Raw genomic sequence first — 21,068 nt, 5'->3', positions numbered from 1 at the left:
TATTGATAAAAAAAAAATGCACTAAATATAATGTCCCAAATTTCTAGCCCAAATGATAATACAACAATCATGGCTCTTTCAAGGAAAATCGAATATAAATCTCCAAACTTACATTATATGATACAATAGTTCTTCGTGCAACAATACATTAATCTAACAACAAGTAAATAAATAAATAAATAACCCCAAGGGTTTACAAGTTTCCAAGGCTTAAGTCTAGTTACACAAAACGGTTATTCAAATCCGCACACATACAGCCCTTGGCTTACACACAGAGTCACAGCAAAATGAGAGTTTCGTACTCTCAACACATATTTCCTCGTCCTTAGTTAGGCGGCATCATCACATCTTTTCCTGCACAAAAATCCCGTACGGTGAGCATAAAACCCAGTAGGAAATCCTAAACAAAATATATACATTTTATACAAGTCTCAAGAAATGAAATACACATGCTATGCTATGCCCCATTTTAAAGATAAATCACATTTTCATCTTTTGAAAACCATCATGCTCAATGATGTCATGCAATTTCAATTGTTCAAAACTTAACAATTTATTTCAAGGGCAGTAAATACGATTCTGGTAATCCCTAGGTCGGTGTCTGCAAGTAGACTATACAAGTACTATCAAATTGTCATTTTTACCGGTATTAACCGGAAGGCTCGACACCTATTCGCGCGGGTTTTCGGTCTTTCACCCCGAATTCTAAGGCCAACTTATTCAATATCATCTACACCACCTATCAAGACTTACCAACGTATTTACCCCAAAACCATTTCATGAAAACTTGTTTCTCAACATTCTTTTCTCAATGCAAGTTTTCAAATCAACTTTCAAAGTTTAATGTAATCAAATGAATTGTTATGCCAATAACACAAGATGAATATAAATACTTTTATTTCAATTCATCATCCAAGGAGTAACACAATTCGCTCTTCTCAAGTATCCTCAACAATTAATCATTTCAAAACTATTTTAACGTTTTGAACAATAATTTCTAAAATAAACAACAATTCTCATATTCCCTGAAATTCATCATTTATATAAATATAAATAAGAAAATTTTCAAACATCCATTTATTTTGACACACAAAATAAATACAACAATATCACTCATGGATTTTTAGTCTCTTTTAAAAAATCCCCAAGTTCTATGTTTTCTCACCAAAACTATACAACTTAAATCCTTTGAAAGAAAACTTTCCAAAATCATCTTTTCTTCAATCAACGAAGATCAAAACCCATAAGATCATTTTAAAACAACAAGAGACAAACCCACTTTCAAAATCGCTCAACTTCTTGAATCAACAATCAATTTTCAAAGCTATCGAAAGATGATTTCGAAAATCATATAGATCTTGCAATATATATATATATCTAAGAAAATCTTGACCTCAAATTTTGAAGAAGAAATGAGATGAAACCCCCAAATCAACGGTATCAAAACTCGATCGTCACCGTACACAACGAAGCCCTCGAGAAGTTAACCAACTTTGATAAAGAACTTATGGCAGAACTCTAATGGATCTTGAGAAATCAAGGTTTTGATCCAATTTGACATAGGGAAATGTAGAGAGAAGGGAGAGGAAAAGGTTTTTAGAGAGAGATATACAAAAGTGATTTGAAATATCAGATTCACGAATTGATATAACATGGTCTGCTCGAGCGTAGAAAGCCCCACTCGAGCATCAAACACACTTTCCAGTACTTTTGCAAACAGGTCAAACTTCTGAAACCAAACATTCTCCGCTCGAGTGCATAAATGGCCGCTCGAGCGGACAAGCAACTTCTAATGCAATTTGCATTTTTTCTTCGGGCCGCTGCCTCTCAACCCCGCCAGGGCGCTGCCCCAAGACCTGCTAAGAGGCGCTGCCCCCTGGACCCCTGCGAGCTGACCGGGTAGCTCGATCCTCGACATACTCAGCGAGGTGGCAAAACTGAGATCGTTACGTTAAACATGCAAAAATTACATCAACAAAGCAAGGAAATGCAAAGAGCATCATAGCTAGCCTCAACAAACCCAACTAGGTTGGCACCACAAAGGAAGCTCAATCATATGCTAGCACTTGACCTAAGATTGGTGAGAAACTAATCAAAAGCACCCAAAGAAAAACAAAACAACAATAGAAGCATCAGAACAACAAAATAACAAAGCACCTTGTACTTCTTGTTATACAAGCTGCAAAGCACCCAAAGAAGAAAAAGAAAAAACAACAGAACAAAAAAAACAATAACAGCAGCACCAAACTAGTGACCTACCAAGAAAACAACAAAGAGGCTCATGGTCTGATGTAGAGAAAAGTTTCAATATTGATATTTAACTCTACTATCACCACCAGGGGCAACCTTATAGTAGCTGCACACATCGGCAAATCTCCTCCACCTAATATACAGCCTCTTCACCAGCACCAAACAACAGCAAACAGGTTTGCAACCTTATACAACATCATACACCAGTAGACCTCAATCTCTCACAGCAGTAGTAACAACAACAATCTAGCAGCAACTAACAGCAGTAGTAGCAGCAGCAGCAATCTAGCAACACCTCTGTAGTATCTAGCAGTAACTCTAAAGTAGCAACTGCCAAAACAATACACGTCCATTCTACAACAGCAACTAAATTGACTCTCAACTATACACAATAGCATACCTGCTTCAGATTAGATATTATGTCATGGACTAAGTACTTCAACTCTTTCAAATTTGATTTTTCCCATAAAGCAACTCTATCCTTCACCAACTTAGTCAATTCTGCAAAATCTGGCTTTGCCTCTTTAAACAAACACTCATTTCTGAGTTTCCACACAGACCACATCAATGCTAAAGGAACTACCTTCCAAATTTTCTTCACCTGAACCTTAAAACTTATACCTGACCACCAATGTAGAAGTTCCTCCATTGAACTAGGGATGATACAATTCAAATTCTACCATTTCACAATATCATACCAAACTCTCCATATCAAATGGCAATGTAGTAGTACATGATTCATGGTCTCCACTTCAGATTTGCAAAACACACACAGTGTATTGACATTGGGATTCAACACTCATATCCTTAGCAAAAAATATGAGGATTTAATCCTGCCTCTCCAAGCTAGCCAACTCAAAAATTTCACTTTGGGAGGAGCAATATTCCTTCAAATACTCATTGTAATTGTTTGTTCAGGACCTTTGGATGATTCCACTCTTTTCCATACTAATGCCACAGTAAAAGACCTAGAAGAGTGTGCTAACTAATAACAAGAATCATCAACCATTGCATTTAGATTAGGTGCATTATGACGCAACACTTCCTCCCCTTCCCAAGCAAGAAGAGGCCTTCTAAAAGCTAGCATCCAGTCACGACCCTCTCCTCTCATGTGGAAAAAAATGCAGCAGTGAACAACCTTTGTATCTCCATAACTAAAGTCTCTGTGCTAGATAATGGTTCACCCATATCAGAATTTTCTCAAATAAAAGGCCTTAGGCAAGGTGATTCACTTTCACCCTTTTTTTTAAACATTGCTGCAGAGGCCTTCATTTATTGATGGAAAGAGAAAAAGAAGTGAGTTTGATTAGGGAGCTTTAATTGGACAAAATGAGCTGAAATTATCTTACCTCCAATTTGCAAATGATACCATCATATTTTGTAAAGCAGATTGGGAGGAAATAATTGCTATTAAGAGAATTCTAAGATGTTTTGAGGTAATGTCAGGTCTTAAAATTAATTTCCACAAAAGTCAGGTGTGTGGGTTAGGTGTACAGTATGATTTAGTGAAAGAATTTGATGTAAGGCTTAATTTCCATAGCCAGAAGCTGCCTATGAAGTATCTGGGCATGCCTTTAAAAGCAAATCCAAGGAGAAAGTCTACTTGGCAGCCAGTGGTGGATAAATTCAAGAAGAAGTTGGCTTTATGGAAGAGAAGGTGCTTGTCTTTTGCAGGAAAATTAACCTTGATAAGATCAGTGTTGTCAAGTTTGTCAGTCTATTTCTTATCTTTGTTTAAAATGCCAGTGGGTATTTCAAGATCAATTGATAAAATTCGGTCTAATTTTCTCTGGGGAGGAACTGAAATGAGGAGAAAAGTACATCTTGTTAGTTGGAAGGAGGTATACTGGAGTAAGATTCAAGGAGGGTTAGGGGTTAGGAATCTGAGGGAGGTAAATGATTGCCTACTAACCATTCTATGCCCATGTCAGTTTGGATTTTTTATGCCATAACCACTCATTCTTTTTGCTCAACTCCCAGACTAACCTTCTAACCTTTCATTTTCTTATAATCTCATGTTCCTGCAGATTCCTACCTTCAGCTTCTATATCCCACCTTTAGCTTCTATATCCCATTCATGGAGTTCATCCTCAGCTTTTTTCAACTGCTCATCAATATTTCCAAACACTTGACAATTCCACCTTCTGAGATGTACTGTTAGATTCCCCAACTTTTTCATTATCATGTAAATAGCCCAACCACTAGTCTGCTTGTTTTCCTAAGATTTCTTCGTTTCATATTTAAAATTAGGGTGCAAGCACCAAGCTTTTATGAATCTAAATGGCTTTGGGCCCCAAACCCTCTCATCTTTCATAAGCAATATTGGGCAGTGGTCAGATATACTTCTATGTAGCCCACACTGCTTAAATGAGAAATTTTCCAACCACCTACGATCGATTAGGAATCTATCAACCCTGCTCCATCTTTTCCCATCCAAAGCATTTCACCATGTAAATGTTCTGCCTAGCATGGGAATATCTAGCAGCTCCAAATTATCAATCAAATCATTAAAGTCCTTCATTCCTCTATCCCTCCTCAAGCACCTTTTCCTTTCACTCATAAATCTAATTTCATTAAAATCCTCCCTTACACACCAAGGTTTTAAAAAAGTAGATTTAAGCCTACAGACTCCCAAAGTTGCCTTGTTTTCAAGACATCATTTGGTTCATAAATGTTTACAATAACATAATCAAAATAGTGGTGTGAAGTACTTGACAACAGAATGAAGTTTCTATTACTGCAACACTCCTGTAATAGAAAGATTTCTGGATTCCATAAGCAAAGCATACCTCTGGCACTACCCTCTGCACCAGCCTCCATGAAATCCATTTCCTCCCATGGCCATAGTGACTTGACAAAGTTTTCATCAACACTGCATCTCTTTGTTTCTTGAAACAGTAGAACATCAATCTTTCTATCCCTAACCAAAGTATTGATTTTCCTCCTCTTTTTAGGCCTTCTTAGACCTCTAACATTCCAAGACAATATCTTCATAAGGAAGCAATTAACATACACCAAACCTCCTAGTAGCAACCAATAGACTTAGGAAGTTGCACCAATACCTTCCATTCTTTCTAGGTCCTTCTCTTCTAGCTCAATTATTTTGCTTACCACCTCCTCCTTATTGCCTTCATAATTCAACCCCAAAATTTTCCTAACTTGAACTGTAGCTTGTGCTTCATTCAACAACTTCCTCCTTCTCCTTGAATTTGTACTTTGCGAAACTAATAATGAAATTACAGCAGTTGTTGCTTGAAATATAGCTCCATTTTGAAGACAATTTCTGAACAGCCCACCTTTATTCTGCAATTGTTATCGGTTTAACTTTTCCCTTCTCTTTAATTCAGCTCCTTTCCTTATACTTCGATTGGTGAATTTTTCAATAGTGTTTCTCTTTTTTGATGTAGTACCCCTATTTTTCACTCCCTGCTGGGCCGGAGCAATAATTAGTGGACTTACCTGAGTATGAATTGCACAATCACTTAGGTTAGAAGCCTCAAAGATAGGCCCTTTAGCCAACTCCCCAAACTGACCCCCATTTAAAACTACCTCTAAATTTATATTGGGCCATGTACTTTCTGGCCCATTAACCCTCCTAATAGGCCCAGGAGAACAAATTTGGCCTTTAACTATTTGAATTTCATTTGCCGCCTCTTTGCTTGAGTTATCGCACTGTCCCAGACGTTGCTCCATGTAGTTACCTCCATCATTTGGGGTTCCCAAATCATACTCTGTCTCTTTTATGGCTGATTGAGACTCCCATTTATTGCTTTCTTTCTTCTCCATTGTATCTTTGTTCACCATTTCCTTCTCTTTACTTTTCTTTTCACTTTGTCCTAGCAATTCCTCATTTTTTGCATTTGCATTTTCATCATCCTCGTCTCCTTTATCATTTTTTGACAATTGATCAACCTCGTCTTGAGCTTTGGAAGCAATATCCTTACTCTTCTGGCCTATTTATTGACAGAAACATGGAATGACTGATGCAAATAAATATTCACACACACGAACTGGGAAAATATTTCCATGGCATTCAACATTAATCACTGTATTTATGAACTCAAACCTATTCCTAATTATTCTTACCTTACCATACTAAAATGATTTGTGGTTGAGAATGTTTTCATCTAATTGAATAAATTCTCTCCAAAGTTTACCTATATCTGTAAAAGTATTAACACTCCACAAGTTAAAAGGAACACCCAAACAAGTAATCCACCCACACCTTTCTTGATTGATATACAGCCTTTTTTTCTAATCACTTATGGATTCACACCAATCAAAAATCCATTCTTCAATAGCTAATCTGACTTCCTTCATATGTTGCTATGATTTGAATGTTAGTATTGCTAACCTTCCACCTTCTTCATTTCTCTTTTTGTAAACTCTTTCTTAAAATCATTGAATGAAGAAAAAGTCTTCAGCTTCACAATCAGACTTTCATATAGCCAACCATTTTCTGACTCACAAGCCTTTAACACTACTTTCATCTTCTCTTGAATGCTTTCATTTTGAACAGCTTCAGCATACGATCTTCTTTCTACAACCTCCATTTGTTGTTGTGCAGAGTTCCACTTTTGGTACTGCCTTATCATCTCTCATCCTCTACTCTTCATTATGGGTTGTTTCTGCACTCCTTTTTCGTAGTCTGTAGTCTTCTGTGAAAAGATCCTCTGCTGGTGCTGCCTTACCATTTGACCTCCAATGTTCCTCTCTGTAGGTTGTTTCTATTCCCCTTTTTTATATTCTGGATTCTTCACCTTTAGAGCTTTATTGTCACACCATAAACCATCAGCATTTTGCACCGCCATGGCTGCTGTAACCTTGCAGTCATACCTTACAAATTCGAACCGGGAGCCTATAATTTGTCTTCTCTTCATTGGAATAAAGACGTCCTTAACTATTCCAAACTTACTGAATAAAGTATACAAAATTTTTGGATCCATAAAGTTTGGAATGCTGTAGCTATCCTAGTTTTGCCACTTCGCTGAGTATGTCGGGGATCGAGCTACCCAGTCATCTCGCGGGGGTCCAGGGGGCAGCGCCCCTTGGCGGGTTCAAGGGCAACGCCTTGGCAGGGATCGAGCTGCCCAATCAGCTTGTAGAGGTCCAAGGGACAGCGCCCCTTGGCGGGTCCAAGGGCAATGCCCTGGCAAGGATCGAGCTGCCCAATCAGCTTACAGGGGTCCAAGGGGCAACGCCCCTTGGCGGGTCCTAGGGCAGCGCCTTGGCAGGGTTGAGGGGTAGCGCCCCAAAAAAAAAATGGAAAATGCATTCGAAGTTGCTTGTCCGCTCGAGCGGGAGAGCAAGGTGTACGTGCGGATTTCTGGGGAGAGCAGCTTGCACACTGCTAAAAAGGTAGGTGCGGGAGTGAGGTGCGGTAGGTTGGTGAGATTCGAATTTTTTTTCCCTTTTCTTCTCTCTTTGGGCTAAAGTTAAATCACTTTTGTATATATCTCTCTCTCTCTAAAAACATTTCCTCTCCCTTCTCTCTACATTTCTTACGAAAAACCTCACAAGATCTTTGATTTCTTCAAATCCTTTGGGATTTGGACCTAAGTTCTTCATCAAAGTTGGTTAGCTCCTCGAGGGCTTCGTTGTGTATGGTGAAGATCAAGTTTGGACACCGTTGATTTTGGGGGTTTCATCTCATTTCTTCTTCAATACTTGAGGTAGGAATTTTCTTAGAGTTATATATATATATATATATATATGCAAGATCCAGATAATTTTTGAAATCATCATTCGATAGCTTTGAAAATTGATTATTAATTCAATAAGTTGAGTGATTTTGAAAGTGGGTTTGTCTCTTGTTCTTTTAAAATGATCTTATGGGTTTTGATCTTCGTTGATTGGAGAAAAGATGATTTTGGAAAGTTTTCTTTCAAAAGATTTGAGTTGTATAGTTTTGGTGAGAAAACGTAGAATTTGGGGATTTTTTTAAAGAGACTAAAAATCCATGAATGATATTGTTATATTTATTTTGTGTGTCAGAATAAATGGATGTTTGGAAAATTTCTTATTTATATTTATATAAATGATAAATTTCAGGAAATATGGGAATTGTTGTTCATTTTGAAAATTATTGTTCAAAACGTTGAAATAGTCTTGAAATGACTAATTGTTGAGGACACTTGAGAAGAGGGAATTGTGTTATTCCTTAGATGATGAATTGGAATAAAAGTATTTATATTCATCTTTTGTTATTGGCATATCAATTCATTTGATTACATTAAACTTTGAAAGTTGTTTTGAAAACTTGCATTGAGAAAAGAATGTTGAGAAACAAGTTTCCATGAATTGGTTTTAGGGTAAATACGGTGGTAAGTCTTGACAGGTGGTGTTGATGAAATTGAATAGGTGTCAAGCCTTCCAGTTAATACTGGTAAAAATGACAGATTATAGGTGTCGAGCCTTCCAGTTAATGCTGGTAAAAATGACAAATTGGTAGTACTTGTATAGTTTACTTACAGACACCGACCTAGGGATTACCAGAATCGTATTTACCGTCCTTGAAATAAATTGTTAAGTTTTGAACAATTGCAATTGCATGATATCATTGAGCATGGTGGTTTTTAAAAGATGAACATGTGATTTATCTTCAAAAAAGGCATAGCATGGCATATGCATTTCATCTCTTAAAATTTGTATAAAATGTATATACTTTGTTAAGAATTTCCTACTGGGCTTTATGCTCACCCTACGTGATTTTTGTGCAGGAAAAGATGTGGTGATCCCACCAACTAGGGGCGTGGAAGTATGTGTGTTGGGAGTACAATGCTCTCATTTTGCTATGACTTTGTGTGTAAGCCAAGGGCTATGTTTGTTTGGGTTTGAATAACCATGTTTGTTTGGGTTTGAATAACCGTTTTGTGTAACCAGACTCAAGCCTTAGAAACTTGTAAACCCCTTGGGGGTATTTATTTGTTTATTTACTTGTTGTTGGATTAATGTATTGTTGCATGAAGAACTATTGTATCATGTAATGTAAGTTTGGAGATTTATATTCGGTTTTCCTTGAAAGGGCCATGATTGTTGTATTATCATTTGGTCTAGAAATTTGGGGTGTTACAAATGCCATCTACAAAAATGGTAAACAACCCATCTACTTCCATAGATCGACTGCTTTGATTGCCCACTCTTCCTACTCTTCTTCTTCTAGACACCGGGTTCCACCCTCCTCTCTCCATTCTAACATTTCCTAGTATAAGAATTTTTGGAAGACAGCGATTAAAGAAAGGATTGGTAAGAGGTTTGATGGTGGAAGAGGGTTTTACTTTCTAGGGTAAATTACAAATACACCCATGAGATTTGATTAAAATACGAATCACTCAGTTGGTTTTGAAAATTACATTCTACCCCTTAAGGTTTCTAATTTCATAACAAATAGCCCCTTTTATTAATAAATCATCAAGTCAATTAACAGTTTTTAATGATGTTAAAAATATGTTTTAATTAATAATTTAGGTAATTTTATTATTGTATAGGAGACCAATTATGAATTTTATTTTTTTAGTTAATTTTGTTAAATAAAAAATTCTAATAAAGGAATATTTCTAACTTTTCAAACTACAGGGGGCAATCTAGTTTGTAATTTACCATACTTTCTAATAGGGAACATTTAACTTTAATTGGTTGAGTGTAGTTTGTCAAGTATTTGTATCTACTATTTGCCTTTGTTGTCTTTATTTAAAATTCTGGTGTGTGTGACGAATAAAATTGAAACAATAATGAGAGATTTTTTGGGGGAATGGTGGGGGAAGAAAAGACCATTTGATTAACTGAGATTAGGGATGGGAATTTGCAATACGACACAATAGCATGACTCGAACCGTATATGAAGTTAGCGGGTTAGGATTGACCATTTCCTGACATGAACACGTATATGAGACGATCCAATAACACGAATATTAAATAGGTCAAGTTAGTGTCAAATCTGTATAATATGAAATTGATACAGATAACCCCGTATAATGAAGAATTAGTTACACATTTAATATTATTTCTACTAAAGAGTATCACGACAATTTTTAATCTCTTACGTAACTACATCTAATTTATTAAAATGTATGTAAAATAATATTTTTAGTTTAATATAGGTTATGTTTTTTCCTTAATTGAACTTAACGTATTTTTTTTTGTCTATTATTTGAGTTAATCTAGTAAAAAATGTAATAATAATATATAATTTTTATAAACTAAGAAAATAAAATTAAGTTGAAATCAAATATGTTTGTAAAATTTTTTATTTAATAGAAATTAGTTTAATTAAATCTAACTTGTGAAGAAATTTTCAAATTTTTTTCGTACATTTAATATTTTTAGTTAATAGTGAAATTCTTTGTCATGATAAGTTAACACAACACAAACCGAATACGGATTGAAAATGACATGACACAATAACAAGAAATAATAAACAGGTCAGGTTAGTATTGAGGTAATTCTTACACGAATCTGAGATGACACGACATGAACACGACCCAACCCCACACGATACCTACCCCTAACTAAGATGTGTTTTTTCTGGTCATGGTATGGGGCAAACTGTTGGAACTTGATAAAAAAAAAAGTGTTACTTGGTAAGTAGTTATGGAGATTTTCTATTCAGAGCAATGCTTTACGTGTGTTATCATTAAAAGTATGGAACTCAAGATAATGAGTGGGATTCCCACATAAGAAATTCTTGATACTCATGAAAATCCATCCCTCAGGGTATCCCTAGATTTGGCCGTTTAATTTGTTTTGTTGAAGGAAATAAAGAGCATGTTCATTTTTGGAAGGGTGTTTGGACAGGTGATGTCTCATTTAATCATTCACTTCCTCATGTCTTTCCTTTCCTAAGTTCATAATGTTTCCATTGCTTTCATGATTTCTTCTTTTATTGTCCCAGTTGAAATGTATAGTATGAGAATTTGGTTTAGGGAAAGAGAGAAGAAAAGAAAAAGAAAAGAGAATAAAAAGAACAGTTTTAGGTTATCTAACTAACCTTTACATTGTTACCTCTTATTTATATTAAAACAATAAAAGACACAAATGATAAGATTACTCTATGCAATCAATAACCTTTTTGCGTGCATGAGTACCCAAAAAAAAAAAAAAAAACATTATAAGCCCAAGGAGATAACTTATCTTGATTGATTAGCCAAAACAACAATCAACATATAATTAATCAAAAGGGTAAATTACACTTTGCACCAAATCCAATTTTGGTCTGTACACATGAAATCGTAATATTTAACCCCCAGTACTTCTGTCAAATCCCAGTTTGGTCTCTACACATGAAATCGTAACTGTCAACCCCTACACTTCTGGTCAAATCCCACTTTGATCCATATACAAGTGTCAATGATCCCCTTCTATTACTTTATTGTTTAAATCTTTAACAAAATCCAGTCATATGACAAGAATGTGACTATGGAATGAAAGTAAGAGAGAAATCATCTTCATTTCCCACAAATACACACTTTGTCTCATGAGATAAGCACATGAGAGTTATATAATTCAACATATATATATATATATATATATGTATATATATGTTCACATGCTGATTGGAACAAAGATGTAAGAAAATAGAGCTTTTGAAATAAAAAAAGACAGCAGAAAAATCAAAAAGAAAGGAAGAGGAATAAATAAAAGACTGTGTTAATGTGAAAAATAGAGTTTCATGATTCCAATTTATGCAAAACCTAATTCATCTCCTTAATCGTTCACAATCTGCGTTTTGTTTTAGATTAATACAGTCATAATTTGATGTAAATTTTGGGATGAAATGTGTGTAGGCGAGAAATGATGGTGATTTTTCTCTTTTGACCTCATTTTGTAGTCATATGCTTGTCACACTACTGAATTATGTTAAATGCTTATATGGTGGAATAACAAAAATGGGATATTGATACTTGATCAAAAGTGCATGAGAATGATTGTTATAATTTTATGTGTAGGGGCCAAAGTGGAATTTGGTGCAAAGTGCAGAGGTGCAAAGCATAATTTACCCTTAATCAAATAACAAGCATTGAGCAAGCATCACCCCAAAAAAGTACTACATATTAAACATCAAAATGCAAGCAACATCAAACAAATGTCGATATTTTCTCTCAACAACACCGTTTTGCTGTGAGGTATGAGCACAAGTAGTTTCATGAATGATGCCATAGTCATCACAAAAATTAGTAAAAACAAATTATATGTATTAGAAGACAATATCAAACAAAAAAACTTCAGTGCAATTACCATATTGAGTAAAAGTTTTGTTATAAAATAGGTAATAAAATAGAGAAATAATATCAGGTCACTCAAATTGCTATTTATTAAAATTAACCATGTTATCCGAGAATAATTATCAAAAAAAAAAATAATTAACATTCACTACAAGAATTTACACATTTGGCGACCACTTTTGCCGACCAAAAAAATTTTGGTCGCAAAAAAATGACATTTGGCGACCAAATATTAATTAGTCGTGAATGATCATTATTTTTGGCGACCAAATATTATTGGTCGCAGAAGGTTATATTTTGGCGACCAAAAAAAGAGTTGGTCGCAGAAAGTGGTATGCTTTTGGCTACCAACTACAAATTTGGTCGCGAAAGGTGACATTTTTTTTAGCGACCAAAAATTTGGTCGCCAAAAACTTATTTTCAGCAACTAAAAAAAATTAGTCGCCAAATTAGCACTTTTAGCGACTAATATTTTAGTCGCCGTTGATTGAGATTTGGTACCTAAAAAAATTTGTCGGCGAAGGATACATTTTCTGCGACTAATCTGGTATTTTGGTTGCCAAAAATTTGGGAGGAAAATTTGAAACTTGGGGGGGGGGATTGAAATTTTTTATCTTTAAAATCTGTTAGCTCACACATTTTCATTTTCTCCTCTCTCATCTCTCTTTGAAATAGGTGCGAGACAAGCGAACAAACAACACCGAACCACTCTCTCTCTCTCTCATCTTTGCATTCGATTCGAACCCTAGGCACATTGGATCAATCATTCGGAGTCTCTCTTGGATCTTCAATCAACTTATACATATACAGAAGAACAGAGAGATAGATAATAGAGAGGGAGAGAGAGAGAGAGAGAGAGAGAGAGATTGTAAGCTAATGGCGGAACACTCTGATTTAGACCAGCTCCTTGATAGTAAGAAATTCAATCTCTCCCTCTCTCTCTCTCTCTATGTATATGTATATACATGTATATGTATGTATTTACATGAGTTCTAATCACCATTGAATCATTTCAGGCGCTTTGGATGATTTCCAAAATCTCAATCTTACTTCTTCTATTCAAACTCAAAGGTATTACTCTCTCTCTCTTTCTCTCTCTCTCTCCTCATATACATATACATATATGTATACGTATACGTATATATAAATATGTTGATAGCTTTGCCCTTTGATTTCAGGAGTGGAGATGGTGAAGTGAAGAAACATGAGAGTTCTATTATATGCATTTTGGTCGCAGTATATATAGTTTTGGCAACTAAAATATTTTAGTCGCTGAAAGAAAAATAAAAACTATTTTTTATCTTTCGCGACCAAAAGTTTGGTCGGCAAAACTTTAATTTCAGTGACTAAAAATTATTTTGGTCACGGTATATATAGTTTTGGCAACTAAAATATTTTAGTCGCTGAAAGAAAAATAAAAAATTATTTTTTATCTTTCGCGACCAAAAGTTTGGTCGGCAAAACTTTAATTTCAGCGACTAAAAATTATTTTGGCCACGGTATATATAGTTTTGACAACTAAAATATTTTAGTTGCTGAAAGAAAAATAAAAAATATTTTACCACCACCACCACCACCAACACCTCATATCCACCACCTTCACCACTACTGTCGCTTCCTCTCCTCTACTAAAAAAAATTAGTTATTGATTTTTAGTATAAAAAAAAATTTGGCCACAAAAAAATATTTTTAATTGACCATAAAAAATTAATTTTATTTTAACGAAAAATATTTTTTATTGAAATATTACCCCTCCTTTTACCAAATAAAAAAAAAATTCATTAAAAAAAATGAAAAAAAAATTCCCCCTTTTTTTCACTGACCCGCCCGGCCAAACTTATTTCCCCCATTTTTTCCGTCTTTCCCCCATTTTTTCATTTCCTTTCAGGTTTGCAGAGCCCTGTTTCGAAACAACACGTCTCTCTCTCTCTCTCTCTCTCTCTCTCTCTCTCTCACGAAGGCGAGCGACGAGCGGCGAATTTTGGTTCGAGTTATGAGCTTCGAAGCTGCTTCTTCAAAGCTTCTTCACCAATTGCTGGGACCAGAAAATGTGCAGCGTTGGTGTCGGGGTTGTCCTATGTTACTTCACCAATGATTTCATCGTTCAATGAGGTTCCAATCAGCTCAATCTCTGTTTTTCTTTGTTAAAAAATGGTTTTGATTTTTCGGTTTTTGTTTTTTTGTGCGATTCTGATTTCTATCTATGTGGGTATCTGTATTACGATTACTTTCGGTTTACCAGTGTGTTGTAAATGTTTTTTATGATTTTCATTTCCATTGCTTTAAGAGACCTTGGGTTTTGCACTGCAGGTCGAAATGTTGAAAATCTTGTTATGCATAGTGTGCTTAGCTTTATTTGCAAAGTAGATGTAAGGTATGTGATAGATTATCCTCTATGTTTATTAGTGTTGTGTTTTGTATCTATCATCTTCCTGATTTTATTTAATTTTCTTATAAATTTTTGGCAAGTCCCAATACATATCTCCTACACCAAGAGCTGCTTAACTTCATGCTCGTAGCCATGTCAACTCAGCTTCTTTCTGGGCCATCACCAGGACCCAAGGATATTCACCCATTCATTGATATGGCAATGGTCCAGGTGACAAGAACTTCTTACTTTTTTTAGCTCGTCCAAAATCTGCAGTTCTTTTAACAGGTATTGCTGTTCTGTCAATTTGCTATTACATTTTCAGGAAAGCTCTTTTGTTGGTTTGGTTGTTCGCAAACTGCTACTTAATTACATCATGCGACCTCACTTCGCCTTAAATACTACATCTTATGACATGTTTTCTGAAGGAAATCAGTCCGGTGTTTTACAGAGAGTTGGTTCTGCAGCTGGTATGGTGGTTTATTTGATAATGCTCATTTTTTACAAGCAGTCAGCTGGTATGGTTTTATTCTGTTAATATGCAGTATGCATCATACTTGGATTGGGATGTTTTTTGTTTTACAATGTTGAGCAATCAATAAACAATGAGGGCATTTAGGAGGATTGATGGAGTTTTTATTGCTCAGAAATTAACTTATGGAGACCCTTTTTCTTACCTCTCCTGATATTTGAACCAGCAATTCTGGTATAAATTAGTGTAAGAATTTGCACCAGGGGAACAACTACAACATTGTAGTTCTATAAGAATTTGCACCAGGGGAGATATGTGTCAGTCTTACCGAAGGGCAGTTCCAGCAGGTACAGATGGTGTTCGAATTGGAATGTAGTTCTATAAATAGGATGTATATAATGTACACTGTATTGATGAAACTTAATGTTTAATTTTGATGGGTTGAAATTCAGAGCATCAAGCAGATTCTTGGACTTCAGCATGGAAAACAGTATGACAGTGTGAAGACTTTGAGATATGGTCATTTGATGATCATGACTGATCAGGTTTAAAACATGGATATTCATAATCCAATGCCATCTCACCTGAAAATCCACTTTTCTCTACTGCATTGGAAACTTATCTTGTTTGTTTTGATGATCTTCTTTTTCTCTAATTTCCATAACATTTGTGGGGACAACTATCATAGTGTGGTATTTTATATTTTTCTAAAAAATTGTTGATGCCATGCTTAAATAAGTTGTAATGTCAATCTAACTCGGTTGCACTGTTCATTGATCACTTTCACACTATCTTCTTTGTTTGTTTTGTTTTGTTTTGTTTTTTGGTTCATTTCCAACACAATTGTGATTGAAATCAGTTGAATCACAGATGATGATGGTTCTTATTTAGATCCTTTGTTGGAGACACTGTGGAATATATTATCATGTGCGTCATACTCCCTTCTAAGATCTATCTTCATGCTTTCATATACAGGTGTCATTCTGCACTTATCTGATGTGTTGATATTTTCTCCTCCAATTGTATTGATAGTAGGATGGTTTTTTGATGGTGATCCATTTTGTTCTTCCTACCCTTCTCTTTTTAGTGGCATGCTTAAATCTTATTGAAACTTACCTCAGGTGTTCTCAGCTTTTGGCTTTGTCCACAAGATTGCAACTTTTGAGAAGGCTGTAGGTTTTCAGGTGTGATGTCGAAAATCGCCTTCTTCTTCTTCTTCTTCTTCTTCTTCTCTCTCTCTCTCTCTCTCTCTCTCTCTCTCTCTCTCTCTCGTTTTTCTTGTATTTTTTTGGTATCTGCATTGGTCTTTCTGTACTTTTGTAAATTTGCCACCTACCTTTGCATGTTCGAAGGCATTGATCCAATTCAGTGATGTTGAGACTGCAGTTGCAGCAAGAGATGCATTGGATGGAAGAGGCATACCCAGGCATGCTATCTTTTATTCGTATCCATCTTAATTGCTTTCCCCGCTTTTTTACGACATTGCTAAGTTTAGAACTGTGGAAGTTCTCACTATGGTGGATTTCATATTTGGTATGTAACAAATTTCAGGTACTTGCTTCCAGACCATGTTGGTTCATGCCACTTGCGCATCTCATATTCGGCGCACACAGACTTGAATAGTAAGTTCCAATCTCATCGAAGCAGGTAATAATGAATCCAGCTGGCCAGTAATTTGATTTTTTTTTATTCTGTATTTGGCTATAATCAACGCTTGCTCTTTCATCATTACGCTTCTATGATTATGATTTTTGGTGATTGAGGTCTTGCTAATTGATGCATGTGGTTTTTGTTAACTAGGGGTTAGTCAAGCTCGGCAGCTAGAACACAGATGTGTTTTTCATGGCCTCTTAGTAATTTTCTTAATCTTATTGTAGTTGTTTAATGTGTTCCTGTAATTTCACTGTAGTTGAAATTTTTTGGATCTCATTAGTTTATATCTAGTAAATGCATTGAACGAACACATCTCACCTTTTGTCTTATTTATTCAGTTATTCGTAAATGGCAAATACCCTCGTCATATCTTACTACAAATGCTTTACAATCATGTTGGACCTCCATTGTCAATGACACGAAGTTTCAGTTGCACTTTTTGTCTTTTGTTCTAGTTTTTTAGTTTGTGTTGTTCATGTGTCTTTTTAAACATACATCTTATCTGCAGCCTGTATTCAGGGATGGCAACAGGTTGGGTATGAGTCAGGGGGGTATACCCTTCCCCGCCTCATATAAAAAAAAAAAATTGCAAATAAAAAAATTGTGTAGTGACCTTCTTGAAGACAAACATGCTTTCACAAAGTAAAATTTCCTCTTCAAGCAACCTAAAACAATAAAATTGCAAATGTAGAACACTTTATTTGTATTTTTTTTCTTTTTTCTTTTATTTTTTTTCTATTTCCTCTGTTTTTTTAGTAACCAAAAGAATTCTAAAAATATTGAAATTCAAGAGTCTCTAACAATCAAGAAAATCATTGATGCATTAGTGGAAAAAATACAAGGCAAATGAAGCTGGAAATCAACATTGCCACCACCTCCGTTGACTTGTTCCATCATTGTTCTCTTTGGGGACCCATTCGTTGCCCACCTACTGTGTGGTTCAAGCAGTCCTCCAACCCAACTTTGACTCGGAGATGTAAATCACCAATCTCTAAACCAATTGAGCTTCTTTTTTAAAACAGATGGTGTAATGTCTCCTATCCTGAATTGAAACGATATTGCTTGATTTGGGCTACCCTTGTGACTTTAAAACACACTGTTATTAGGAAGAGATGTGAACTCGTTTATATAGCCCAAGAAGTTTTCAGAAGTCAGAACCACACGTCCTTGTGTGGTGTGTGATGATGCATTTAACTTTGCACAAAAAATGGAACAAAAAATATGTCGAAAGCTGGGGACAAGAAAAGACTTCTGAAGTAGCAAGGGAAGCTTCTCTGGATCCTCTGGCACAGAAGCTCCAACAACAAAGGTGATGGTTTGTTTCCTGCTTGGCTTAAGAAAAAGAAGTTGCAATACATCACATTCATATAACATAGTTTAACAATATTAATTACAATATGCTACATTCTTTCCTTAAGTAGTAAAAACAATGCTTAAAAAATTCATTTATATAGTTATGTCAACTATTAGGAACAGCAGTTTGATTTGTTGACCCCTGCCCTCCTTCCATAAAATCACTTGCATTTATAGCTGAGGTGAAACTAATTTCAAGAAAGTATTCTATTTGAGGATACATCATAAACATATTGTTACTAAATGGTACACATTTACGGAAGGCTTAGTTCTATTATTAACTTTAATGTTTTACTTGTGTAATGTGACACCTAGTGTGTTGTACAGATTGGAAGAATTTGATTAGTGACGAGTGTGCAGCAACTGTTATACTACTCAATTTGGAGTAGTTCTGGCTTATAAACAAAAAAAAAAAGGTTTGACTAGCATTCTAGCAACTGAGATCTCCTACTTGTTTCCTGTTCGACTTGTGCAAAATATGAAGCAATCTCAATATTGTTCAGAGTGATGATATCCTTGAAGTAGTTGATTTGCAAGTTTAAAAAATCTAATAGTTCTTGTTTAATGGGCAATCCTCTAACTTCAAAACTAATTCAAATTATTATTTTTATCCTCTTCTGATGAAACCCTGTTACTGATGAAGTAGATAATACAAAACACTACGTAGTTTTATTTGAGATAGTTTTAAGATATGTTGCAATATGTCATGTATTGATCACTAGTTTTTCTATTTGAAGACAGGCTTTGATCCTTGTTCGACTTCTTGGTCAGCGGATTGACTTGGACAACATAAAGGTTTGGACATTGAGATGATATACTTGTATATCTCCACTTTCAAATCAAGTATGACCAGATTTATATGTAGTTTCTACTTTAATCTTGTAGGTTGAAAGCTTGTATCCTGAAGAAATGGGACCAAATATAATGCATGTTGAAGATTTTTTGGTGAATGGCCTTCCACTGCTTCATAAAGGCATCCAAGAGAGGGTTGAAAATTGATGAGCAGAGCAGCAGTCATGTGGGTAGATGAGCAAGATGGGGAAACAATTGAGCTTGCCTTCAGTAAGAAGAAAATTGAAGCAAGGAAGAATGGCCCAGCAAATTGACAGCAGAACATAACAGAACAAAGCAAATCTGTGGGCAGAACATAACAGAAATGTGATATAAGGCCAGAATCAAGGCCAGAATCAATCAAATCTGTGGGTTCAAGGCCAGAATCAATCATGTCTGTTCACGAACCAGATGAGCACCCTCCCCAACATATTTCTTAACAAGTTTACGAAGCTAAATTGTACAAGACTACTTGGCAGTATAAGCATTTTTGGGAGGATTAAATATTTTTGGATGGATGTGTATGGATAACAAATATTATTAGTTTTATTTGTTGATAGCTGCGCATGGATAACAAATAGTTATGTTTCAAATTGTTATGTTAGATGGATGTGACTTGTGAATGAAAACTTAGAATAGTTGTATTGTGTCGAATGTTAATGAATTATGTATTGTGTCGAATGTTAATGATTCAGTTAATTTGAATGATGCTTTAAAATTATAGATTTATTATGGATTGAATGAATTATTAGGAATTACAAGTGTATTGTTTTACTGCTTTGGCGACCAATTTATTAGTTGCGACATCCAAAATAATTTTTTTTTGCAAAAAATGACAATTGCCGACCAAGAGTTTTGGTCGCAAAAAATACATGTATTGCCGACCAAAATAGCTCTTGGTCGCGGAATCTCACTTTTGCCGACCAAAAGTTTGGTCGCGAAAAGACACAAATGGCGACCGATTTTTTTGGTCACGGAATGTGATAATTGGCGACCAAAAAATTTGGTCGCGAAATGAAATAATTGGCACTAAACTTTTTGGTCGCGAAATGTGACAATTGGCGACTAAGAAATTTGGTCGGGAAATTATCACTTTTCGCGACCAAAGTGTTTTGGCGACAAAATAAATTAGTCGCGGCAATTAAATATTTAGCGACCAAAAATTTAGTCGGCAAATCCAACTTTTGCCGACCAACCACAATTTTGGTCGCGAATTACTTTTGCCGACCCTCAATTGGCGACCAAAGTAGCGACCAAAAAAATTGGTCGCAGATAACTTTTGCCGACCAAAAATTGACTTTTAGCGACCAATTTTTTTGTTGCCAAAAGTGTTAATTCTTGTAGTGATTAGAAGTACAATGAAGACCCAATATGTCTATGTGGATTACAACAAAGAACTCAAAGCAGTAAACTTATTATTACATGGAAGATAGTGAAGGAAATGAAGACAAGAAGGAAAGAAACAAAGCTTGACCATACGTGTTAGTTCTAAAAACGTAATGAACATAAGAATAAGAGTAATGAGGAGCATGGTAAAGATTAACCGAGTAAACTAGAAATCATGGCACAAGATATGCTAAACGGATATACATAATCTTCAACTTAAGGGAAATTCTTATCATGTTTCTAAGAATGTGAATCACAATTATATGTTAAAGAATAACAACATTTAGTAACTAAATAGTAAAAACCGTGGGCAAAATCATAGTTTTCATGGCATAAAAATTCAAGGGTAAATTACCAATAGGTCTTAATAGCTGGACTTAATTTCCATTAAGTCCTAATAAAAAATAAGTCATAATAAAATCGTTGCTAAAAATAATTTTTTTTGTGATGATTTTTTGTATATGTCACTAAAAATTGACAATTAATAACTTTTTTTTGTCATGATTTTTATAAATGGGTAAATTACACTGACATC

At 35.2% G+C, this 21,068-nt stretch overlaps 1 protein-coding gene across 6 annotated transcripts; it reads left to right on the top strand.

Moving 5' to 3' along the window:
* Window positions 1-14,608: 14,608 nt before the first annotated feature.
* Window positions 14,609-18,477, top strand: LOC114303748 (uncharacterized). Of its 6 annotated transcripts, none has more exons than XM_082868364.1 (6): window positions 14,609-14,844; window positions 14,940-15,069; window positions 15,164-15,308; window positions 16,181-16,285; window positions 16,432-16,494; window positions 16,862-18,477. In XM_082868364.1, exons 1-5 carry the CDS (start codon window positions 14,723-14,725, stop codon window positions 16,473-16,475), a joined length of 546 nt encoding a protein of 181 aa, XP_082724490.1. In that variant the 5' UTR covers window positions 14,609-14,722; the 3' UTR covers window positions 16,476-16,494; window positions 16,862-18,477. The 6 variants fall into 6 exon arrangements, 5 of the variants coding, with proteins under 5 accessions (XP_082724490.1, XP_082724492.1, XP_082724491.1 ...); XM_082868366.1 differs by lacking the exon at window positions 16,862-18,477 and adding an exon at window positions 16,663-16,786 and having other exon boundaries at window positions 16,181-16,237; XM_082868365.1 differs by lacking the exon at window positions 16,862-18,477 and adding an exon at window positions 16,663-16,786 and having other exon boundaries at window positions 14,614-14,844.
* Window positions 18,478-21,068: the final 2,591 nt, after the last annotated feature.

This window comes from Camellia sinensis, chromosome 5, assembly GCF_055761805.1.
Source record: "Camellia sinensis isolate YWXY chromosome 5, ASM5576180v1, whole genome shotgun sequence".
In the NCBI taxonomy this organism is placed as follows: Eukaryota; Viridiplantae; Streptophyta; class Magnoliopsida; order Ericales; family Theaceae; genus Camellia; species Camellia sinensis.
This window is presented reverse-complemented; position numbering and strand designations above follow the sequence as displayed.

Excerpts from the sequence above, each read along its gene's own strand:
- LOC114303748 (XM_082868364.1), top strand. The coding sequence starts at position 14,723 with ATGTTTTTTATGATTTTCATTTCCATTGCTTTAAGAGACCTTGGGTTT. Across the intron at positions 15,070-15,163 it reads TTGATATGGCAATGGTCCAG|GAAAGCTCTTTTGTTGGTTT; the intron begins GTGACAAGAACT and ends TTACATTTTCAG. Across the intron at positions 15,309-16,180 it reads GAGAGTTGGTTCTGCAGCTG|ATGATGATGGTTCTTATTTA; the intron begins GTATGGTGGTTT and ends GTTGAATCACAG.